This window comes from Volvox carteri (genome assembly GCF_000143455.1).
Source record: "Volvox carteri f. nagariensis unplaced genomic scaffold VOLCAscaffold_16, whole genome shotgun sequence".
Classification (NCBI taxonomy): domain Eukaryota; kingdom Viridiplantae; phylum Chlorophyta; class Chlorophyceae; order Chlamydomonadales; family Volvocaceae; genus Volvox; species Volvox carteri.
In genome coordinates, this window is record NW_003307559.1 from 299214 (window position 1) to 323966 (window position 24753).

The window sequence follows — 24753 nt, forward strand, 5'->3', positions numbered from 1 at the left end:
CGGCTCTGGAAAATCCGGCTGATTTGCATTCCACGGCGGGTTGGCGTCGGGCGGGGAGCCCCCGTCATCTGGCGAGGCCGGTGGAAGAGGGCCGCCGGCGTCCGGCGGGTAAGAGAGCACGGGGGGTTGGGGGGCATCTGGCTGTGGCGGCGGTGGGGGGGGGGACTTGGCCTTCTTACCGAGAATGGGAGGCAGGTTTTTCGTGCCCGATTGTGTCTGTGTCAGCCGCCGGGCACGGCCCGCAAGGCCCTTGTTGCCCTCCGCCAAAATGCTGCCGCTGCTGCTGCCGCTGCTGCTGCCGCTGCTGCCGCTCGCCATCATCACCTGCACCTCCTGCTGTCGCTGTTGCGGAGGGTGAGACGGAGGAGCGAGTGGGAAGCGGCCGGCGGCGTGGGAAGGTGATGGCATCGGTTTGGAGAGCAACCCCCCAGGCGGTGACCGGGGGGGGGGAAGTAGTGTGAGCGCTGTTCCGCATAAAGCCCCTTAACCTTACCTTCCCCCCCTGCTTTTAAACGACGTATACCGGTTTAAACGATAACGTCGAAATGTACGAACTCACACCACACACCACAATGTGACAAAACACGCTCTTCTTCACCTCCTGATATCCTACGAGGCTAAGCCATCCAGGCACCTACGCATGGAACGCCAGCCCAGCCGTCAAAGTCACCCATACAACCCAGCCGCCCGAGCCTGCTTGCAAGCCGGCGCCTCTACCCCCTAGCGCTGCCCAATGGACGGTCGGGGGTATACGTCTCAAGGGAAATAAGGAATAGGATGCGATGTACTCAACATGCGCTGGAGCCCTTGAGAGAGGGAGAGGGAGAGGGGGAGGGGGAGGGGGAGGGGGGGGGCCCAATCGTACGTTTCGTTCCGCAGCTCTGGGGCCAGCGCACCTCAACGATATGGTTGGTGTGAAGAATGGTCGGGGGATGACCATCTGCCTTGGCGACGACGACGGCCTTGTACTCTCCAGGCGCGATGGGGACGGCTGGTACGACCACGTTGACCGGCGTTTGACTGCACGGACAGCTGGCTGTGTGCCGTATTTGAATGCCGCCGATGTTTACGTCTAGCTCGACGCGGAAAGCTGTGATAAGAGTATTGCGCCGATGTGGGAACGGAAGAAGGGAGGGTGGGGGATTAACACTTGTTAGAGGGCATGCTAACGATGGAAGGCTGAAGGACGCGCATAGCGGTCGTTAGGAAGGGGGGCCGGGCGCGGAAGCAGTAATCCGGGTCAGCGTCAAAGTCAACGCTATATTCATGCAAAACATATGTCACCAGCCTCACTAGGTCACGATATCTTCCACGCTTTAATGGCTTAAACTATGCTAATGGGTCCTTTCTGGTGTTGCGCATCACCGTCGTTTTTTTCGTGTTTCCAAATCTAATGGCGCAAGCCTTCGTCCTTGAATTTCGTTGGAAACATATAATACACGAGCAACAATATGACATTCATGTTTCCATGATTATTCGATTCCTTACACCGCAACTTAATGAAGTTGGCTAGGCCATGCGTGCAACACGAGAACACGAGGCTGAGCTGTTGCAGAAGTCCTAATGTCACTGGTGAGCAATTTAACGGCACATGGAATTACTTCGCCGCACTTCCTCGTCACCTGGGGCCCGGTTGTCTCTTAACGTGTTACGGATGCTACGAAGTAAGAGTAAAGCGGATATCGAGAACACGCACCGAACGCAAACAGAATTGATTAAGTCGGCGATCAGTAATGGAATTGAAACATGACCCCAAGCGGCATCTCCGCCTCACCTAGGCCTCCGATCATGCCGCGTTACGCGTTCCAGAACACCTTGACAGGCATGCCTCACCTTGCGAGGTCAGCTCGAGAGATAACGCCAGATCATAAAGCCCTCCAACAGCAGGCTTGGCTTGGACGCGTAAATCCGCCAAGAGGGGTGGTTGGTTGCCAAGCCGCGCCGACCGGTAAGCAGGTACTAGTAACAGCACGAGCGCCAGGAGCAAGGCACCTCCCCTGGCCATGGTTAAATAAAATTGCTCAACAGGCACTATTTCCTACGCTCGCCTGGACAGCCAGGGGTCGGTTCACTTTGATGGCCGCCAATTCTGCAGCCAGCAAGTTAAGGCCAAGCTGTCGATTGAAGAATAACTTATAAGGGCTTGCAGTAACCAAGATGTAGATTATGGGCTGTGAGTTTGCGGCTGGAGTATGTAGACGCTGCGCGAGGGAGTTATGTAGCCCGAGCAGCGCACGCGACCTCGCGAGATGTGGCTGACCCTAGCATGAAATCAGGGACTCAACAGTGTTTAAGATGGATTGATACGATAAAAGCGGTGCATTGTTGTACGATGAACCCGCTAACATCAACAACAATAGCAGCAAGCGCGTGTCGAATGCTGGTGGGCGCAAAGCGATGTCCGATAATGAACTTTGTAATTTCCTGCCTGTAACCATTTTAAACCATTTCTATTGACTACTCCAGGAACTGTAAATTTGATTGTATGGCAAGGCATCGAGTTGCGGACCTTAGTCAGGAACAGTTAGATGTCGGCGGGCGTTTGGGGCATACATTCACCAGGCTATGCTCTTACTGCTATATTTTTCGCATACGATTGATAACCTGTTTCGATTCTCTTGAGTCTTTGCAACTGCAAGCGATGGGAAACTATGACGTTACTTGTGGCTCGGCTTACATGGCCTTAGGAGCCTTCTCTATACTTCCAATCCAACCTATAGCGTTACATAAATCTATATAATTCCTACTGCTGAGTCTATTCCTCTTGCTTCGCTATTCTGACCGGGTTTGCCAGACCATCTCATGTTGACGCCTCGCTGCAATCGAGAAGATGAGTGCGCACGGTTTGGTTTTTGGATTCACGTATAACGACGTATGTGCAAGATGTTACTAGGAGTTTGCGCCTTTGCACGACGTACTCGGCTCTGTAGCGACAGCGAGCGAGGCAACGCCGCTACAGCTGTGACTAGCCTTAGCGGTTCGCCCAAACGCAAATATTGATTCTATCATAAAATGCTAATCTGAACAAATTTAAGTGCGGACTCCAGTCTCGGTGTCCATTGGCTGTCATTCGTGCCCCCTTGCGTCCGGGCGGTAAACGCCAGGGAGCAACGCCCCCTCTCTTTGCGCGTCTCCTTCACGTCCGCCTGGGAACATAGGGAGATACCCTGTGCAATCTTGGATGGATATTGATTTTCATTTTTCTTACATTTATGCACCGCTATGCAAAGCTTACGCAATGATGTGTAACTAGAGGCGTCTACGAACAACTTACGAGCGGGACGGGACCCCTAACAGCTTAAGCTCCCGCGGGAGCATAACGGCAAAAAATAGCATGATGACGAAACATGAGATACCCTGTGCGTTATGTTGCACAGCTCCTTAAATTTGTCCGCGTTTGTGAGTAATCTGCCTAAGCAGCAGCTTAAAAGCCGATCAACGCAAAGCACGCATTCACAGCGTTTATTACAAATTGCGCGCACCACCTGGAAGAGCCGCCTTTACATCACGGAACGGATATGTTCTACAGTTCCTCAGGGCTACGCACTGCCCCACATACTATTGGTACGCGGGCCCCAGGCGTTATCTTTCAGCCCAGAAGATACCCCAGAAATGAGAACCTACACCCGCGCGCTGTACGGGCGATGCCACACTGCTGTGCCGTGCTGTGCGTCTGCTGCTGTCCACAGCATCACACTTCTGTGAGAAAGTACGGACAGTAGAGAATGGCCATGTTTCCACCAGGTTCCATTTGCAACTGTACAGTGTTGAAATATTCAGCAAATATCAGATCCCATCGGGCCCTCTACGATCGGTGCCCGTCTACCTGCAATTCTGAATCTCCGCCTGGCCACCTGGCTGCCTGCCTGTAAAGGTCGGCAAGCCGTGTTGCGCCAGACCAAGTTGCAATATCATATCACATTCCCTATTTAAGGTATCCTCCTGCAGGCCGTCAAGGCTCGTTTTACGCTAATTGACCTGTTAAGGCGTTGCCGGATAATCATGGACTGGTGAGCCTATTACATCGGGTACGCATCCTAACGATACCCTAATGCTAATAAGTAACAACGATGACTGTGGCGCGGCCAAGTTCATTCCATAATGATAGTCGCTGTCACAGATCTTTAAAATTGTTATCATTGTTATCCTGACTTTTTTACCTCGGGCTTGAGGTTAATGGTATATATGACTAGTATGACCTGTGTGTCGTTTTAATAAAGCAATTGAGCCGGGGTTTGGGATAATAGTTGGTTGTGTCGAAGGCCGATGATATGAAGCCAGCTGTACTTAACATCTTACGCAATAAAGCTCCACACTTTATCCTCACTGTTGCAAACGCATCGTCGATTTCTGAGGTATGCTCGTGCGCTCGCGATCCCGGGTGCACGTATGGGTCCACACTCAATCATCAAAACGCAACCTCGCACACACCCCATGTCCCACACACACTGGTGCAACTTATACCCGAGGAACGTGCCACACCTTGGATACCTCCTAGTGCAGATTTCCTCTAGATGGTAAAAAATTTCCTTGTGCCCTCAGTGGGTTTGACACCGTGTATGTCAAGGTGCTTCCGGATAATCTCGGCCGCCATGTTCAGAAAGCAATCCTACTCCAAGAAGCCTGAACCCTTTCCTCGGCTTTGAGGAGGCTGACAGCCTATTTATCGCAAGCCTGAGAAACGTACGGCCGTACGGCACGTTTCAACAGCACGCACGGCGCACAATGCGAACGTGGGAAGGTTATTTACTTGGACACCGATAAGCGCTCATAAGCAATTTGCTTTCGCCTGCTGCTAGAGTCCCAGCCGCCAGAATCCCATCGGGTTGTACTTTCGTCGGCTTTCAAGCTCTGGAATCACCGCCGCTAGGCCGGGCAGCAAATCGATACAGTGCATTCGAAAGAACGCATCGTGGACGCATTCCCCTGACCAGGGCGCAAAACGGCCGGGAATTTATTGAGAACCTATATCATCACACCCTACTGTTTCGATATGTAGCATGCCCTCCCCCCTGCCCACTTCTCAAGTCGCCCTACATCATCTCAACCACTGTTGCTACCACCACCACCACTGCCGCAAGGGCCCTCCCCTACACGTCGCGCGGTGGAACGTTTTAAGTTCTCATTGCCCCCAGTGCGGTCGATCAGTACAGTGCCGTAACACGCATACCCGTTGCACCCGCTATATGCACCTCCGTGTGCCTCAGGCGCCGTCACCAAGCAAACCAGAGGCGAATGCGCACACTGTATTGAACCAAACCATTTGTAATACCCCGGTTCTAACCGGTCAATAATACGGCGCATGGCCACCCAGGTTTCCACCGCCGCACTTTACGTGATCAACGCGCAAAAGCCTTAATATTACCCCAAGACTAGTTAAGTCAACACGTAAATACTCTCCCCGCCCCCGTTCCCCACATGAAGCTGCACATCTGCACACGAACATACATTTACTGCGCAAAGATTGGTGGCTTCTACTAAGTACAGGAGCATCAATTCAGAGACGTACATGCACGCAGACAGCAGGTAGGCAGGTGGGGAGGGCGTCGGTGAGTTCTGAGACGGCGACGCCGTGTTCTATTCAAACCGAGGAGGAGGGTCTCTTCCCACTGCACGGCTTCTTTTGAAAAAAATGACGCACCAGCAAGCGCCGGCGTTTTGCGCTCCATGTCGCTAAACTCCCTCGCACACTGTTAGCTTGCATCTTGGTGAAAACTACGTGGGCGCCTAGGTTGTCGTATTGAAGCTCAAAACATCGTCACCAGGCAATGGGGCAGGTTTATGCGACCCCTTCTTCATTGATATGTATTATATAATATTTTTTTAATGACGACATCGATAATGCAATAACCCCGCCCTACCCCCCCCCCTCAGTACCGCTCTTACCCATGTATATGCATACGCCATCCACAAGAAGAAGTGCTCTCTAGCAGGAGTAAACAAAAACAAAAACACCCCCTCACATAGCGGCACTCCTCCTCCGCGACAAAGCCCCACAGGCCCCAAATCCCACGACAAAAAGCGACATCACGTTATAGGACAAAGAGGAAATTTAGCAAACATCAGGTATTGCGCAAGCGAGCCCCCCCTTGGGGTCTTCGGAATATGCCAAAAATCATGCCCCAGCATGGGTGACGGCGGTGGTACCATATTACATACGACCGGCTTCCTCACAGCCGCACATGGCGGCAGCGGCACACCAATTCTTGCCTCGCGCCTCTTACCTAGTCCAATCTGTGTGGTGAGCCCTAGGTAGCCAACTAGCTATAGCTGGCCAGTGCCCCTTCCCAACCAATTCTCCCCCACCAGAACCCGAGCACCTCTGTTGACATAACATTAAGTACCGACACACGACAACGGCGTCCTACAAATGCTAAGGAAAAAGTACTGGTATGCTGATGCAGTCGTTGGGCCCTTATGCTAACAACCGAAATTCCAGCACCTTTTGCCTTTCTCATGTCCTTTGCTCAAGCTGCACAAGCTGCGGAAACGCTTCTACCAAGCTGTGAAGCTGTCCAGGCTAGCCCTGTCATATAAACGAATTTGCTATGGATTGCATCGACCCCCGGTAACGTGCTTGTCCTGCGACTCTAAATTGTGGAAAGGCCCTGTTGGTGCAGCTGTGCGGGGTGTGTCCGTCACCCGCGAGGTAAATGTTTAGGGCAGAAACACCACTACTCTTATCCACACCGCGCGGCGTGCGTGCCTGCCTGTGCGACACGCCGTGCCGCACACACAAGCACTCATGCACTCATGCATGCAGTCCATCCTCCTATTTAGCGCTACACAGGGCCCATCCTGTATAGCGGTATGTATGTGTTTTTTTAAGGTGTCATGAGAGTCATGTGTTGCGCATGCGCCACCTAGTCATAGCTCCGGATTAGACTAGATCCGTCCAGAATCAGAATCTATTAGCTTGACACCTATTTGTTGCATTCCCTTCTACCGCACCCTCGTATGCCCCCGGGCCAACGCGCTGGGATTCCTAATGCTAATGAAGCATACATACAATCTCCCCGACACCGCAGCACAGGCACCAGACACCTCATGCGTTTAGCGTGACAGATCCGGCAGATCCTCCATCCGAATAACAGGACGAACTAACTAACTACGCATCCGAAAAGAATAAGAATTAACCGCCGTTCACACACATACACATGCGCTGCACCACCACCACCACCACCACCACCACTATCACAACCACCACCACTACCACGCTTGAGGGAACCTGTGTCCCCTTTCAGATAACTTGGCAGACATTTCCCCAGGCCCTCCTGGTGGCGCTGCTGCTGGCGCTGCTGCTGCTGCTGGCGCTGCTGCTGCTGGCGCTGCTGCTGCTGGCGCTGCTGCGGCAACCATGTGATACGCGGGGCGACCAGACCGAGTGATTGTCATTCAGACACAGCCTTGTCCGCGAACGAGCTTGCGCAGCTTTCGGCCCTGTCGTTTCACCTCATCATGTACATACATGCATACATACATACAGGTATGGTCCACACCTCCAGGCCGCTGACGGGGCCCGCCACACAGACCGCCTATATGGTTGTCAAGTATAAAGCTGCCCGGCAGCACCTAAGACGGATCTGCACTACTACAAAGTACTTCGGACGTCTGTTGCCTTTTCCCTGCCACGGGCGATGCGACGCCGCTCACCGCGTATCTCGCCTTCGTAGTGCTCTGCATAAATGTTGCCCTGCCGCCGCCCCTTGCGCCTGGTGTCCTTGGCAGCCGCCTTGGCAGCCAGCTGAAGTGCCAGCGTCTCGTTTATGCGGTGCGCGTACTCGAACTTGAACGTGACAAACTTGTCACGCGGCACGAAAATCTGCCAGAGCATCGCGAGCACGCCCTGCTCGTTCCAGCGGTACGCAAACGAAGATCCAGAGGTGCGGCACAGCTGCACGAAATGGTACACCTGCGCGTTCGACGGCGGCGACGGCGGCGGCAGGGGCGATGGCGGTTGTGAACAGGGGAGAAAGAGGGATTGAGTTTGGTTGGCTGCGTAAAGTGGAGATAGGCCACATGTGTGTGAGTGTGCATGTATGTGAGTTTGGTGAAAATTGAACGACAGAGCCGGGTGCAGTCCTCCACCAACTTCAAAGCAGGGTGCAGCACCCCAAGGGACAAAGCTGTGCTCTTGAGTATTGAAATCCCCTTTTTGGGGGCCCCCGCTTGGATTGATCTCCCTCCTTTAACAACAGCAACACAACAGGAAAAAAACTGCCGGATGTTCCAAACCCACCAAAACCAAACCTCTCCGCACTTCACATATAGCATCGCGGTGTGAGCAGCCCGCGCACGACCACGATTGGTTCCATCCGAGAACTCCCAAGACTCGCGCCCTGGCTTACCGGGCCTTATTATCCGGGTCCCTTTCGCCTAGCGGCATTAAAGGAAAATACATCCCACCCATAATACATTCCCCGCAAAGCACACACACGCACACACGCTGTTTAGCATATTCTGGAGGTGGCTCACCTCGGGCTTGAAAAACCAGTCGAGGCTGTACATGAGGCAGTTACCAAACATGATGGTTCGGTTCCAACCGCCGCGGTTGCGCAGCTCCAACTTGTCCAACCTGTCCAGTTGATCCCGGGGTATCAAACCCTCCTGCAGCTTCTGTAGCGGCCGTTGGTGTGGCCGTTGCATTCGCATGCGTACAAAAGGGCAGTTAAACAGACAAACAAACAGACACATAGGGAAGTTAACACAAAGAAGGCATGAGAACTACACACGTCGGGGCTACCGCGTCGCATTGAGCTACGAAAGGCCTTGGCCATAACCACATGTACCCGGAGGCGGCTAAGGAGGGAAATGGGTGTCTCGCGTCATTCCGGTACGTACGGAGCAGGGTTCGACACTGACCTTCCTGAAACTTGCGGGCTCCCCCGTACCTCCCAAATTTTCCTTACGGAGGGGCCCCCGTACCAGGCTCCTGTACCGGCCGAAAACCTTACGGGGGCCCCCGTAACCCTCGCAAAACCTTTACGGGGGCACTGTCCTTGGCTGAAACGCTGTGGAAAGTGACGCTTTGCATTTTTTTGCCCTGTAAATCGTTATTTTCGTTATTTTCTCGTGAACCATTACACTCGGGGACACGGCACACTCAGTGAAAGCCAAGCGCCTTGGCCGCCGTGGCGCGCTTCTTGGAGGGCGGTGGCTTAGGAGGCCCTTGGTCACCTCCTGACGACTCATTGTCTGCCATCGCTGGATGTTACAGACCAGAAGTTGTAAAAGTATTATGAAAAGTGTAGTTAAATATTGCAATATGAATTATGTCTGCCAAGTGTGTGGCCTTATCCTTTATATGGTCCGTCCTCTCCCCTACGGGGGACTTTACGGGCCCCGTACGGCCTCTTATAAATCCTTAAAATCCTTACGGGGGCCCCCGTAACCGGCCTTCGGCCGGTCCGGCGGCGGCCCCGCACGGGGGCGCTTCGCGCCCCAAAATCCTTACGGGGGCCACCGTAAAGTCCTACGGGCCCTTACGGGGATACCGAAAAAAGGCCAAAAACTTACGGGCCCCGTACGGGGTGTCGAACCCTGGTACGGAGACATACCATGCTGGCACACCCCGGACGGTAATGCCGTTGGCGGCCATGCCATGGGTCGGCAGGGGGCCCTTATAGGGCCTCTGTTGCACTCGGAATGTGACGGAGTGCGCTGTTGGCTTCCTGTGCAAGTCTTGTGCCCCTTTCCTAAACCTCGAGCGTACCCATGACCCCACCTAAAAACCCCACCCCACCCCACCACACACACGCACCCTCCTCCCGCAGCAAACTCAAATACGGCAACACACTTAATAATAAGGTACATGTACACGATTAATACGTCATGCACACGTGTACACGTGTACGGCGCCACTCACGGTTCGCTTGTACTCTGAGTAGAGCCCCTCAATGTTGGGGGGATCACAATACTCAAACAGCGTCTCCGGCACAATTTTCTGAGTGATCAGGAAAAACTTGGCCAGCTCTGGAAGACCCCACGTCACAAGAAGGGGATCTCGCTGTATGTTGCGGGCCCCCAACAGATAGCCCTGCCGGTCAAACAGCTGCACAAGGTTGACCGAAATAGGGCCCAGAATGTACGAATCGTCGTCTAGCTGCATCATGTACCTGAAGGGGAAACGTACGTGGTACGTGGTAATGGGGGGGGGTCGCGGGTTGAGGGTGGTTGAGGGTGGTTGGACTGAGGGGGTGTCGCAAGGATAGGGGTGTGTGCATGTGCATACACACACACGCGTGTGTATGGGCGCGGGTGTGGGCATGAGTACAATGGGGGCGCTGGAGCGTAGGTGTTTCGCTGGTGTGTCGATGTAGTGCGCGGGTATGGCGTTATGAGTCGGGGTTGGTTGGTTGGTTGGTTGGGCCGCGTGGATGCAGGTACACCACTGGACGCTCAACGCCGGGCCCCGTAGGCGTCCCGCCACCCTCCAGGAGACACACACATACATACATAAATACGTATAGGCAGGCGGCTGGCAGAGGTTAAGGCCTGACTTCTGCTCCCGGCCGACCCGGATTCAAATCCGCCTGCCGGCTCCTCGGGTGTTTGAGGAGTGGTGAAATGGGAGGTAGCCCCCCATCGAGTGGACGGTGTAGGACGGGATATATCAACTTGCGAGCTGATCAGGAACTAAGTTGATGCGCCGATGATCCGCTAGATTTGGTTGGATGCTGGTGGTGAGTTGCCGAACCCAACGAAAACATTCTGAAGTTGGATGGGGTGACGGATTAGGGTGCCCCTCTAGCAGGGGAGAGCAGGGACTGCCCGGGAAAGGGGCCGCTGGCGAAGTTAACCACCCTGTAACAACATACATACATACATTGTACCTTCCCTCGGCCTTTCGTTCGACTCACCTATGCCCCATCTGCCTTGCGAAATGCGGCATGAACCCCAGCCGCAAGTCTCCCATGATCCTGTAGTTGCTGCTGTGGTGCGAGTGCCAGGAACTTGGGTCGCTCGCCAGCAACGGCACCTTCCAGGTGCTGTTGAACACCGGCAGCACTGCAACATTGGGTTGCATGAGCTCGCCAAGCCGCGCCTTCACGTCCGCAATCTGAGGCCAGCAAGCAGAGAGAGAGGTCGCTGACCAGATGGAAGGCATGGTGTCGCTGATGGTGATGTTGGTGTTGATGTTGATGCTGCTGGTGATGATGATAAAGATTGCAATGATGGTGATGATGCGAGTGATTATGATACCGGTGTTGCTGCTGCTAACCATGATGATGATGATGATTAATCCCGCTCAACCCCGCTTAATCCCATCTTAAGGCACCAGCGTGGATCCTCCGGTGTAAGTCGCAATCCGGCAATGACTTGCCGCCGGTAATGCCGGTGAAAGCCGGCTGCTGCAGATGTGCCTGTCCCCGCACACATGGCCGCTGGCCCCGCTCAGCTGGGAGCTGGGAGCTGAGCCTCCTTGGGCTCAGCTGGGCCTAAGACTACAGGTGGTGTACATGAGTGTGAAAGACGGCCCTCCACGATCTGGGTGTTTGAGCGCGGGTGGAGGGGAGATGTTACATGCCAGAACCCTGGCTCCCGCGCTTCGCATGGCGCACCTGGCCTTCGAACGTGAACACGTAGAATTTGCTAGGCGTGACGTTGAACAGGTTGCGCATACATAGCTGCAGGCAGGTCCGTAGGATTGTGAGTCGGTCTCTGTCTGCGCGGGAGATGGACGTGATGATGGGGAGAGGACCGGTTGCTTGGATATCATGGCGCCTCATGGGCGCAATGCGTTTTCCCCGTTCCTCCTTTGAGGAGTTAACCCCCCTCCTTCACCGTACCGTATGTTATGAAACAGCATGGAAAGGATTTTTATCTGTGCATGTGTATGCTTAGCATATGCGTGTAGGACACCGTTGCGAGGGGAAGGCAGGGGACGGCACAAAGTTGTGAAGGATGCAGGGTTGAACAAACTAAGCCAGCCCCAACTTAAGGACTGTTGACATGGCACCAAGCGTCGAAGCCATTAGCACAGAACAGTTATCAGCCGTGGGATGCACGTACCTCTGCGGTCAAAGTCCGTCACCAGCACAGTGATAGCCAATTTGTCTCTATTCGATGCTATCTCTTCTTCATCGAGCCCCTCCTGGGCCAGCTTCCTGGTTTTGTGGAGCCATTGCTGTAGCACGTCATCTTGCCCAACTCTTCGTAAGTCCGCCTGAGCCTCAGAGCGATGGTGCAAAGACAGGAGATGTAATAAAAATATTATTAAGAACATGGTCATTTCGGCCAATCAGGTAGGCTATGGCCGTTGACGTGTAAGCTTTTGCAGGTGAGGATTATGCGCCATCAGGACACCTAACCAGTAAAACAAGACATAGCCAAACCTAGTCGCAATGAAGAGAAAACCAGTAAACTTTGATGCGGAAAGTTCGTAAATCCGTACGCATGCCTCTCCCGCCTCCCGAAAGGCTGGCTGCTGGAACTGACGTATGAAAATCATGCTCTTTGACAAAATGATTGAAAACACTCCGTAGCATATAAGCAAAGCGCCAACAATTTAGTGAAAGTCAACGCTCGGACAACGGACGTTAGTAGGCCTGAGCTGGCCTGAGCAAGGACAATTAACGTGAGATAACCTCTAGGTGATGATTAAAAATACCTCTCATATTACGTACCTGCAAAGTATTTTTGCGCCTTGCTTATTTGGTTATGTTGCGCCACTTCTGTCAGTCTGACAGGGGCACCACATCTAGTGGCTGCCCCTATGACGCAAGTTGAGCTCGGAATACATGTCTGGCTCAGTAGTGTATGCTTATCATATGCATGCTTCTGCTTCAGTAGCCCTACCGTCAAACCTTCTTTTCCCGGGTGTGGCACCCCGGTCGCGGTTGCTCTGCCACTGCATTAGACTTGCGCCTTGACCTCGACGCCAGCCTTAGACCGTGCCCACGAACGTGATCTAAAAACATGTCCATGCCGTTTTACAGGGCGCCGCCGCTGTGAGTCGCTCGCCTCTGCGATGCGCGGCTGACATGCACGTAAACACTGTCGTCGCCCTGTGCGTGAATGGGTGAAATGCTGGAGGCACGAATGCGTGTGCACATTTCCTTTTATTTGATTTCCCCTACATTCACACACCCGGAAGCGCAACTTTTCCCTGCTCACGTCAAGTGCATAAAGGCAGGCGTAAGTTACAAGTTACGAGGATGAGAAGCACATTTTGCCGGACTGTCCGGTGTACGACAAAATCAGATCTAATATGGATTTCCCACGCTTCGAGCATATGGAGGACGCTATGAAGTGGGAACCTGAACGCCTGGCAAGGATGCTGGAACGTACCGCAACTCTATCGTTCCCTTTGGTCGTTAGTATCCTTTATCACCCTTTAAGCCAGGGGGCCATGGACGGTAAATCGTTTTTGGTGCGGTTACGCGGTGGACTATCATCGTCCTCCCACGTCTGCTTGAGCACGAAGCGCCTTAGAGCAACGTGCCGGGTCTCCCAGACTTCCGAGAGGAATCTGGCTAGTGCCAGGGGTGGGGCCTCGGTCATAATCGTGCACATGTCACGCCCTTGAAACGCGAGGTCACGTTCGTACTTAGCCCGTGTACTAGTGTACGCCGGGCATTCCGCAAAAACATGCATCTCGTCTTCAACCGCCCCGCAGTCGCGAAGCCTGCAGGCGCGCGCTGTGCGATCACGTCCGTTAGGCCGGTTTATCTCTTAACTCCCAACAGCCTAAGTAAGCTGTAACACCCCAGCTCAGGACTTCAATTACTTAACGAGAAGATGTGGACTTGCTCCTTTCGCTGAAGACCTTTTTGTTGTTGTTGTTGTTGTCGTGGGTTGTCGAGGCTGCAATACCGTACAGCACCACATTAACAACAGCCATCTCCCTTACTTCTTATGCGGCGACACGTCTGCCTGTGGGCGGCCAGGCCTGTGTCGTAGTGCGCTTAGGGTAGTGCTCTTACGCAGGAATCGCTTTCATCATACATACGATTTCTAATCTGCACGCCGCGAGGACAGGCTGCAAGCAGCTATGAAACCCATAGGGAAACCTTTGGGGCGATAGGGAAGAGAGTACCCTTAGCGGTATATGTGGATGAGATCGACGCCCGCCGGTAGTCTTGCAGCAGACACCGCATCACCACGGAGTACCTCGGCAGGTGGCACAAACTGGGCCCCAAGTACGACTCCTGGGAGTCCGCAAGGACTGCAAGCAAGGCTGCCCCGATGCAGTCCGCACATACCATGGGAAGCTGCACGCAAAAAGCGTGCCATTGCCCTAAACGTCCACCTCACTCACGGACGGGTTCGCAGTCAGGAAGGGGAAAAGTAAGGCTGCTAAGGCAGAAGCCAAACGGCCCTCGGTTCACCGGGGGTCATCCGTACCAACGGTACGTCTGAGAGTATTTACAACTTTTCAATACCAACCTGTATTTGTCAGTACCACAACTATTCGGATTCTTATTCTCCTATATTTCTATGCCTTACTTCGGGGAGCATGTACCGATTACGGACGAGCTTTGTTACAGTAGCCGTCGAGACGAACATTTCGAGGGAGCCGTGGTACGGCACAGCGCTGCGTACCTCGACTGTTTCAAGCCGATGACCTAACCTGGCAAGATTAGGAGTGCGTAATTTCTTTCCCCTGAGTACTAGAAGCCTTGGTCTGGACTGTTCTGCGTGATAAACGCCTGATGTTAGCCGCAGGCTATGGACTCTAGCGATTTTTTATGTTGGTTCGAATAAAGGCGAGCAATACATTACGCATATGGAGCTCCGATCTGTCATCCTGAGGAGTAAACCATGCAGCTTTCGCAGGTGAGCACGGAGCCTGCAATGCGTCCACCTCATCTTGCTGTGAAAGGAATTTAAAGTTGCCAGTAGTAGTGATGACGCCTGAGTAAATGAAACTTCCTGGATGTCGACCAGCTGTCGGCAGACGATTTCGCGGAGCTGGACCGCGTTTTGGAAGCCGTGGAGCAATCTGCAAAGGCAAGTCAATTCTGTGTAAGTATTTTGCGATTATTTTGCTCGGCTGACATGACCGACCCCTGTACTCGTGCAGCTGGAAGGCATGTCTGGGCCCCTGGCCGATAACACCAACATAAGGGCCAGTGTTTGCTCTCCTATGAACACCTCCTGCGCTCCGATCCCAGCCAGCGACGTCACCAGCGTGGGAACCGCAGCGGCTGCCCGGCATAGCTGGCAGAATGGAGTGATGGGATGCAAAGCAGTTGCCGTTCCATTGTCGGCAAGTGATCTGCCTTCACAACATGATAAGGGACCAACGCTAAGAGGTGTCGGGCCAGGCTTCCCAGTTCAGAATGCTGCAACGGGAATCAGCGTGACTGACCGCAACTTTTGTATCCCAGCCAGCACAAGCACCAACCCCGTTTGTGGCCTGCCCCATAGCAATGATTACAGCGACAGCCCCAAACTTCGCCCTGCCAAACGACAAACCGTGGGCCCAGGCAGCAGCAGCAGCAGCATGACACCACGATCCGTTGCGACACCGCAACAGGAGCAACAGTTACAGCCTTGCCCTCGCAACCTGCATGATGGATCACAACAGCCAAACCAAGGATGTGGAGATACCTGGGCCCAGCCTACGGCTACGGTTAACCACACGAACCACAACCACCAGCAGAACTACCAGGATGCCTGGCAGCATCCGCCGCCGCCTCAGCTCCCTGTCCATAGTCAGCAGCATTATGGCCATTATCATCCGCTGTACACCGGACATCACCAAAGCCTCCACCAACACCAGCACCACCGCAGCTCCTGTCAGCTAAATCACTACCGCCATCCGCAAGGCAGCCATCATCAAGATCGGAAGCAGGCAGGGCCGCAGTCGTATCCAAATCATGATCCATGCTCCGCCGCGCATCCGCTGCTACCACAGGAACCCCATCCGGAGCAGGCCCCCCAACCACCGCCGCCGCCGCCGCAGCAACAACCGCAGCAGATGCACTGGAGCACCTCCGACCTCGCGCGGGAAGACGGAGAGGGCGAGATGAAGGGCCGCTCATTGCTAGGGGAGGTTCTTCAGGTACACGCAATTAAAAAAGAGGGACGACCCGTGCCGGAGGAGCCTTGCGGCGCCTACATCCTGCAGCAGCCACAGCCCCAACCCCAGCCCCAACCCCTACCCCAGTCGGTGTTGCAACAACAGCCACACCCACAGAAGCAACGTCGTCACGGAGGTCCCGTGTCGGTTCCCTGTCCCCTGTCAGGAGGAGGAGGAGGAGGCCAACCTGAGGCCTCTCGTGTCCCCCTCGTTCCACCCGGAAGAGGCCCCGCGTCCCTAAGAGACACGCCACGGCCTCCCGGGTGGGGACCATCCGACGGTGGTCGCCATTATCATCATCAGCAGCAGCAGCAGCCTCCTCGCGGCGGACCAGCCACCCGGAAGAGGCCCAGTGGCCACATGCATTACCGTCCAGGCCAGCCGGAAGATCAGGAAGCCCAGAACCTGAGGGCCTGGCCTGGGCCTTGGGGGGGCTCTTCCGGACTGGGTCTGGGTCTCTGTGTTCCACCGCCCCCTCCAGCTGCACTCCACCACCTGGGTGTGGTGCAGCAGCAGCAGCAGCAGGGGAGTGCAGCTGCTTCTGCAGGGAGGGTGCTGACCAGCGACCAGGTTGCCCAAGGCCCTCCACCACTGCCACAGCAGCAGCAGCAGCAGCAAAAGCGGCATACAGAGCAAGAAGAACGACAGCAGCAGCAGCAGGATTGTCAACGTCAGGAGCAACAGCAAGGGCACATGTTTCAACACGGGCAACAGCTTCAAGAGCGGTGTGGTCGACAACATCAGTTGCCAGCAGCAGCAGCAGCAGCTCAGGAACAGTCACTGCAGGAGCAGCAGCCGCATCCATGGGGTCACCCGCCTTGCTGGCAGCAACACCACCGACCACTGCACGCCCAGCATAACGAGCAGCCGCCACAACAGCATGACAGCTCGCAGCATCACCATCACCATCACTGCCAAGAACAGCACAACCTCCACTGCCCGCAACCACGACAAAATCCACGGCAGGGGAGCCATGACGCGAGTGCAGCAGATAACTACATGAAATGTGCGGCACAGGTTGGTATGCACGGGGCTGCAAAGTATGGAAGTAGCAGTCAGGGGGGAAGAGGGTCATGCGCGGGGGGTCATCCATTGAGGGCCCACCAGGTAACAGGACCTAGGACTACTTACTGGGTGTCAGGTCCTAGGCTAATCCATGGCCCCTGACCCATGCACACACACACCCTCCCGCTTGTCATATGGTTTTTAAGATAAACCCTAAAACCCTAACACACAAGCTCTCTCTCTCACGTCCTCACTTTCGAATTCCCCACGTTCTAACCTCCCTCACTCACTCTCTTCCTCCTCCCCTCACATCCGCCACCGTGTGTAAGCCCTCTAGTCCTGTTTACGGGTCGCGTCCGGGGCTTTGGTCTTTTACGCCGCTAGACTGGGGTTTAGGTATATGGGAACAACTAGTATCCAATCCTCCCGCTCCCTTCCTGCTGCCCCTTCCGCTTTCCGTCTTGCTTTCTCGTTCCTGTTCCGATACCGCCACGGGGTGGTTGCCTGTTGCTCTCGGACAACGGACATTGCAACGGTCATTGCCGGACGGGCACCAACATGCGACCTCTCAAAGGCGGCATGTGGCGCCCTTTCAACAAGCATCCCGCCATCCGCGCCGCCCCGTCCACTACACCACCCGCCGTTGCCGGGACTCCTGCCGCCACCACCACAGGCAGCACAACCACTGCTGACTGCCGCGTCCTTGGAAGCACTGCCAATGTCAATGCCAATACCAATACCAATCCAGTCCGCTGCACACGTGCCGCCTCCTTCCTTGCGATTGCCACCACAACCGCTTCTGCCATCGGCGGTGATAACGATAGCCCAGCCGCCCATGCGTCCACCACCCCTGGGGGTTGCCCTTACAGCAGCATCCACGTCGGAACGCAAAGAGAACCCATCGCTGCGGCCGCATGTGCCGCCGCGTGTGCCGACCACCGCCACCATCCCGGATGACCTGCTGGCACTTGGAGCGCGTGCAGCCGGAGGAGGCGACGGTGGCGGCGCCACCACCGAGCGCAGTAATGGCAGCGGCTGCGGTGGGTGCGGTGATGACAGAAAATATGGCGATGGCAAAACCGACGGCGGAAACGGTGGAGGCAACAATGAGCAGAGCGGTGGCCTTCCTCAGCAGCGTCGCAGCTGCAATGCTGGAGGCGGCTCGGGAGGCGGCATCCTGCTGGAGAATCCGACATGCCGCGTGGGGATTCCCCGGGAGGCAGCGGCGGCTGCTTCAATCGACAAAGGCACCAGCGAGTGGGCGGTTTTGGGGGCTGATGGCGGAGGGGGGGATCCTAATGTGAACCTGGCGGGCAGCGGTGCATCTGGCGGTCCACCCGCTACTGCACCCGCTAGTCCTGCTGTAGCTGCTGCTGCCGCCGCCGTCGCCTCTCCTGGTAATCTCGCCCAGGATGGCGATGCCGGCAGCAGCAGTAACGGTAGGGGTAGGGGGGATGCCAGCAGCAGCGGCGGCAGCAGCAGCAGCAGCGTCGTCTGTGGCCATGGCGGTGGAGGATGTGGGGTTATCAGCACAGGTGGAGGAGGCGCCGGTGGGTCATTGCGGCGGCTGCCGGCGTCCCTGTCCGTGGGCAGGGTGGCGGCTGCAGCGACAGCAATAGCAGTGGCGCCGGCAATGGCCGGACCAGTCTCGGCGGCAGTGAAGGCTCCAGTGGATATTGCGGCTGCCGCCACCCACACGGGTGTGTGTGGTGCCGGTCCATCCCGAGTCGGCGGACTGCCGTCAATCGCGGAGGTTCGGGCCTCCAAGGCAGCAGCTGCGGCCGGCGGGGTGCAGCGGCCAGGTGCCCAGCCGCCCGTATTGGAGTTCGAAGGGAGCATCAGGTGGGTCGGGTCGGGGTTGTGGGAACGGAGTGGGGCCGTAGAGTGTTGTTGCCAGAAGAGCAGAGCATTGCGTGTGACCCCGAAAAGCCCAGGCCTTGCCTTAAGTGGCGGTTTCCGTGGCCGGCTTCCTGTTCCTAACCCCCAGCCACAGCCTCACTGCCACCATCACAGTCACCATTACCACCATCACCACCAGCCGTCACTCCTTTCACACACACACACACACACACACACACACACACACACACACACGCACACACACTCTTAACACCTCGTCGGCAACCCCTCTCTCCCTTTCCCCCTCTCATTCTGGTGCATTGGACGTCAGAGGGCAGTTGTCGGTTTCTCTTTCTTTTTCGACCTTCGCTATGTGCGGAACTTGTAACCTGCTATAGTTTTACTATTTTCCTCTCTCCCTCTCCCTCTCCCGCTGCTTTAATGACAGGTACGCAACGACGGCGGTGGAGGTGGACTGGCTGTGCGGCCAACTGGAGGCGGTACGACCGGCTGTCATCGGACTTGACATGGAATGGCGACCGCAGTACATTGCGGGTAGGTACGTACGGCAGTTTGCAGCGTGGCGTTGCAGGGCCCTCCTGAGTCCTGGAGTGCCTGTCTGTCTGTCTGTCTGTCTGTGTGTCTGTCTGGGTATTATTGAAATCTTGAAAGATGCCGGCGGCGGGGGGCCTAGCGGCATTTCCGCCGAGTGCTAAGGCGAGGGGCCATATGCTGGACCTACATGGGTGACTAGTCTAGTAGGGAAAGAGGTACGTGTCGCCCGTCGTGTTGCTCGTTGCTCTGAGCCGTCGCACGTAAAACGGGGGCGACGGCAGCGGCGGAGCTGCCTTCGATACGGGTATATGGGGATGGCGATGGTATCGAACACAAAGAAGGTGTTTGTCGAGTTTGGGGGCGAAGGCGGTAAAACTGCCTGTAAATGCCCTCCTCCGCAGCTTCTTAAGTTCTTACCTCACAATTAGTCATTACCACATATATGTATGTACATGGCGCCATATGGGCGCTGCCGGGCCCCCTGGCGGCAGGAGCGCCGGGCAACCCCACCGCGCTGTTGCAGATCTGCTACGCCACCAGTGGGCCCCCTGGCGGGGCCCACCCTGGACTGCGGGGCCCTGCTAGTGGTGCTGGCACCGGTGGTGGCTCTCTGTCTGCTGGCGGCTCAGGTGCCTCAGGTGTCTGTCGAGGTGGGGATGCGCCGTTGGGTGCTTCCACCGCCGGCGGCAGCGGCAGTGGGGATGACACCGGTGGGGATACCGCAGCGGCGGCAGCGGCTGCTGCCGACAGCAACCGAGGTGCGGTACCCCACACCCAGCTCCAGCTCCATCTGAAGGGGGGAGGGGCCCAGGCGGGTGCGGGCCCAGGCGAGAAAGAAAGAGAGAAAGAGAGGACACCATCGGCATTGTGGGCTCTGGTCACTAATCGGGCGCAATTACTGTAGTGGTCAGGGGTTGGGGTTGGGGTTGGGGGATGGGATCGGTTAGCAGGTGCGTGTGCATGAAGGACGTGAGGCGCCGCACATTCGGGTTTCTGTTGCTACGTGCTCCAATGCGTGTGTTGCAATGCACTTGGCGGCCGGACAGGAAAGTAGATGGCTAGACCTACAGACCGACATGCAGACCGACACGTGCCAAAGCTACCACCTGCCGCCACCACTCTGGCCCCCACTTGTCCTCCAACCCCGGTTGCTTCCTCTGCCACCCTCCGCCGACTAACCTCACTCCTCTCCTCTCCCCACTCGGCCTCCCCCTCCTCCTCCTCCTCCATTCCTCCATCTCCTCAGGTCGGCACTGCTGCTGCCTGCTGCTGCACATCAGGTACAGCGGGGTGACGCCGCGACTGAGGGCGCTGCTGGAGGCAGAGCTGCCCTGCAAGGTAGGAACAGGATGTGTGTGCGTATATGTGTATGTATGTATGTGTGTGCGTATGTATGTATGTGTATGGGGGTTAGGGTGCTGGGGTGCACTCTGAATGGAAATTCGCTCAGTAACCGGCTAAGGGGGGGGGGAATCGCTGGTTATGATGAAACAGCGGCTGAGAGCGGCTCGTGGTATCCCCCTTCCTGATCCCCACATGGTGTCAATGACACGACTAGCAGGTCGGATGGTGTGTGGTCCTGACAGGTACCAGAACGGGCAAACAGCAGGAAGAGGAAGAAAGCTCCCCTTCTCGCTTACGGAGCTTGTGTATCTGTGTATATATGTATATGTATACATGTATATATGTATATGTATACATGTATATATGTGTATGTATATATGTATATATGTATATATGTATATATGTATATATGTGTATATATGTATACATGTATATATGTGTGTGAGTTTCGCATTTCGGCGCTGCTGGCCCTCTCATTATGGAAGTTGGGAAAACGAACCACCACTGACGATTGAAGCTGGTGTACCAGAGATAGACGGATACTACACCAGGATCGGATTGTGTGTGTGGTGGGGGGAAAGGGAATCCCCACACGCCACTCAACACGCCTCGGTCCCGCGCTGTCCCACTTTTGTGGGAGATGGAGGTGAAATTGATGTTGACCAACCGGTCCCTGCAGGTGGGCGTCAACATCACCGGTGACGCGAACAAGCTCAAACGGGACTACGGGGTGAGGGAGGGGGGGAGGGAGGGAGGGGGGGAGGGGGGGAGGGAGGGGGAAGAAGGGAGGGAGGGGGAAAGGAAGGGGAATTGAAGCATGTACATAGGAGAGGAGAAAAATGGATCTGTGCACCCTGTCACCAGGTTGAGATGCGGGGTCTGTTGGAGCTGGACGGCTTGGCGAATGAACGGGTGCTGCAGGTGGGAAGTTGCTTCTGCGTGTACTCTCTCTCTCTCTCTCCGTATGTATGTATGTGTGTGTGTGCACTAGCATCTCGGCTATTGGTCGTCTTTGCCATTGTTTTCCCTACTTTTTCTCCTGTCGTGGGGCTCCTGTCAGACACACATACAGACACTTCCCTACCTCACCCCGCCCTAGGGGGGTTCAATGGACCCCCGTCTGTGGGTCTGTGATGCTCCTCCGCCCTCCCGCCCGCCCCCGCCGTTTCCCCCCCCCACCCACACACACACACACACTCTTGGTCGCAGCACGTTGAGCACGTCACCACCAACACTGAGTACCGGAGTCGCTGGTCATTGGCAGGTGCGAGTTAGGTGTGGTGCCTAGTGCGGGTGTACGTGTGGGATATGAAAGGATGGGCATTGGAGGGGTATGTGTTGCTGACGTTTGTTGTTTGTTGCTGGTTGTTCCTGAGCTGGAAAGAGGAACGAGAGGAGGAAAGGGTGGGAGCCAGGTGGTGTGGTGCCCCACCCGAGCCTCAATACTCCCACCCCACCATCTCCATCCTCATCCCCAGCAATTGCCACTGCCACTGCCACTGCCACTGCAATCTCCCTTGGCTTGGGCTTTTTGACGTCATCCCGCACCTCATCATCGGCAAGGACCCAGTCCCTACCGGCCGCCCCCATCCACGCCCTCCCCACGCCCAATCCCCCCCGGCCTCCGTGACTGTTGCACGCTGTTCCCTTCCCTTCCCCTCCCTTCCCCTCCCCTCCCCTCCCCTCCCCTCGGGGCCATATACATACCGTTTCAGCGCTCGTGGCTACCGTCCTGAAGCGGCACCTGCCCAAACCCAACAGCCTCCGCTGTGGCAACTGGGAGCGCCGACCACTGGACGCGGCACAGAAGCGGTGGGTGACGGTGACGTGTTGGGGGATGCCTGGGTGGAAGGTTTTGGAGTTGGCGCGTGTGGATGTGTATGTGTGTGTGTGCGGGGGGAGAATTCGCAATCATTCCGGATAATATGCGTTTTCTTTCTTTCAAATACTTCTTTTGGTCCAGGGGGAGGGGGACGGGGAGGGGGACCGGAAGGACCTTGAAAGAACTTGATGTCGGCTCCTAGGGCGGGGTGCCCGGGGTACTCCACCTCCAGTACTCCACCCCTCTGGGAACCACCTACTGATGTCCACCTCGCCACCTCTGTGGAGAGGCGGTAACCAGGGGAGCGTTACTCGGCAGTGAAAAGGGAACACGCGGTGACACCCCCTCGTCCTCCTCCATCCGCGCGCTTTCCCGCATCTGAGGGCCCTCCTGTCGTTTTATGCAGCGGCTAGGTTGACGGTGTGCAGGCAACGCCTGCTGCGCTGGGGAGCGGTTCCTTCCCGCTACCGGGGGTACCTGCTACTGTACTGTACTGTACTGTTGTTGTTGTCCAGCATGTAGGTGATTACCTGGAGATCGCCGGGTCGCACTGCACCGCACCGTCGCACCACTCTGCTCCATTAATACTAAGCACTGGGGGCCAAAGGTCCGAGTGAAGGTGCTTGCAACAGCAGCCATAGCAGCACCGGTCGCCAAGCTGTGAAAATTAAGGACAGCTTGAAGCTAGCTGTGCATGTGCATATGCTGTGCCAGTCAAACGCGTCTACCGCCGAGCGGGAAGTCGATTTTCCCGTTCCCCTTTCGGCACGGCATGTACTTTGCTGTACTGCAGGTACGGGGCGTTGGACGCCTACGCAGGCCTGGCAGTTTGGGCAGCGCTGTCGAGGCTGCCGTACCGGAAGGCACCGGCGCCGCTCACCGTGCCGCCAGCGGCAGCGGCGATGGCAGCAAAGGGTGAGGCCGCGGTCATCGGTGGCGGCAGCAGCAGTAGCAGTGCGGCTGCAGCGGCCGCCACTACAGCCATTGCACCAGCTGCAGTTTTTGAAGATGTTGTTCACGCCGATGCCTGCGCGAGGTGACTGCCGCGGTAACATCTGCGGCCGCTGCCGAGCCCTTAAAAGCTGCCGGGGGGCCCGGGGGAATACCCCGGCGCCTGTGTTGGTGTTGGTAATGGAGACGGTGGTGATGGTGGTGACGACGGATAGTCGTGATGGTCTGGAGCAATGCTGCATAAATTAGGAGCTGCAGGTGGAGATAGGGGGTGGGTGAACACTGCAGGGGGTGCGCCTGCAGAGAGCAACAGCTTCACAGCTTCTGCTGGCAACAGGGACGACGGCTCTGCAACAAGGACGACGACGACGGCGGAGCAGTCCAACAGCCACCATCCTGGGGCTTAGGGCCTCAGGAGCTGCAGCAGCAGAAGAGAAGAGAGGGCATCGGGCTCCCAGTGACGCCCGGTGGATATGGCGTTAGATGGCCCACCTTGTGAGGCAAAGCGGCATGGGGGGCTCCTTTGGGGGGTTACGTTCCTACGATGGCTATTTTTTCTGGCGGGACGTGCCAACAAAAAGCTGCTGTCTGGTTGGAAGATAACGTTGCCTGTGTCGCCTGGTGACCAGAAGTACTCGGCTGTATGTGGCGCAGGATTCTGTCGGTTTATTTACCCGTTATTGGGGTGTCCCCCGTTACTAAGCATTTTTGGCCGGCGTTGCGGTGATCAGTGAAGGGTATGTGTGCCGGCCTAAAGCAAATGCCAGTAGTATCAGCACCGAAACGGCATCAAGGTCACAATGTCTGCGTGTGGGTATGTGTGGCTGGGTATGCGGCCGTGGCGCTGGATTCTAGGCCGTATCGCGTGCAGTGTGCAGAGCGGGATTAGTCTCTCGTACCACTCTTGTCCCTCCAGGTCCACACGAGTCGGGAAGTATTCTTTTTTTTAACGCGCCACGTGTGCGGTTTGGGTAACATGGTTGGCAGGATGGAAACGCGTGAAATACAATATATTTCTGTCGGCAAAGTTTAATGATGTTCGTATTGCGTAAAAAGTTTTTCCCGGGACCCTCACAGGTCGTAAATCACCCCGCACAGTTAATGTCCCAGGTCAACAACTGGGAAAACCTCTTCTCACCATTCTCACCTAACGATGTGATCTGAGGATCAACGCGCCCTCCCCTCTCCTCTTCCCTCACCCAGCTCTGCT

The 24753-nt window shown here is 55.9% G+C and overlaps 3 protein-coding genes across 3 annotated transcripts in view; 1 reads left to right on the top strand and 2 right to left on the bottom strand.

Annotated features, from left to right (window-relative positions):
- Positions 1–2005, bottom strand: part of VOLCADRAFT_90236 (uncharacterized protein) — a gene marked incomplete at both ends in the record, with an annotated part of 4939 nt that extends 2934 nt beyond the window's left edge. The window contains 2 exons of the mRNA XM_002949879.1: positions 897–1090; positions 1834–2005. Of these exons, the coding sequence (XP_002949925.1) occupies positions 897–1090; positions 1834–2005 (366 nt within the window). The remainder of the gene's footprint in view (positions 1–896; positions 1091–1833) is intronic.
- A 1817-nt stretch (positions 2006–3822) lies between these two features.
- On the bottom strand, positions 3823–12232 carry VOLCADRAFT_90237 (uncharacterized protein; the record flags this gene model as incomplete). Its single annotated transcript, XM_002949880.1, has 7 exons — positions 3823–3866; positions 7654–7912; positions 8476–8616; positions 9866–10115; positions 10860–11059; positions 11562–11665; positions 12013–12232. The coding sequence occupies 7 exons, from the start codon at positions 12230–12232 to the stop codon at positions 3823–3825; spliced, it is 1218 nt and encodes a 405-aa protein (XP_002949926.1).
- A 2531-nt stretch (positions 12233–14763) lies between these two features.
- VOLCADRAFT_90238 (uncharacterized protein) lies at positions 14764–23632 on the top strand (the record flags this gene model as incomplete). Its single annotated transcript, XM_002949774.1, has 14 exons — positions 14764–14778; positions 14890–14967; positions 15863–16009; positions 16994–17044; positions 17706–18351; positions 18760–18874; positions 19320–19426; positions 20065–20184; positions 20673–20764; positions 21450–21500; positions 21635–21691; positions 21980–22034; positions 22486–22582; positions 23386–23632. 14 exons carry the CDS (start codon positions 14764–14766, stop codon positions 23630–23632), a joined length of 1878 nt encoding a protein of 625 aa, XP_002949820.1.
- Positions 23633–24753: the final 1121 nt, after the last annotated feature.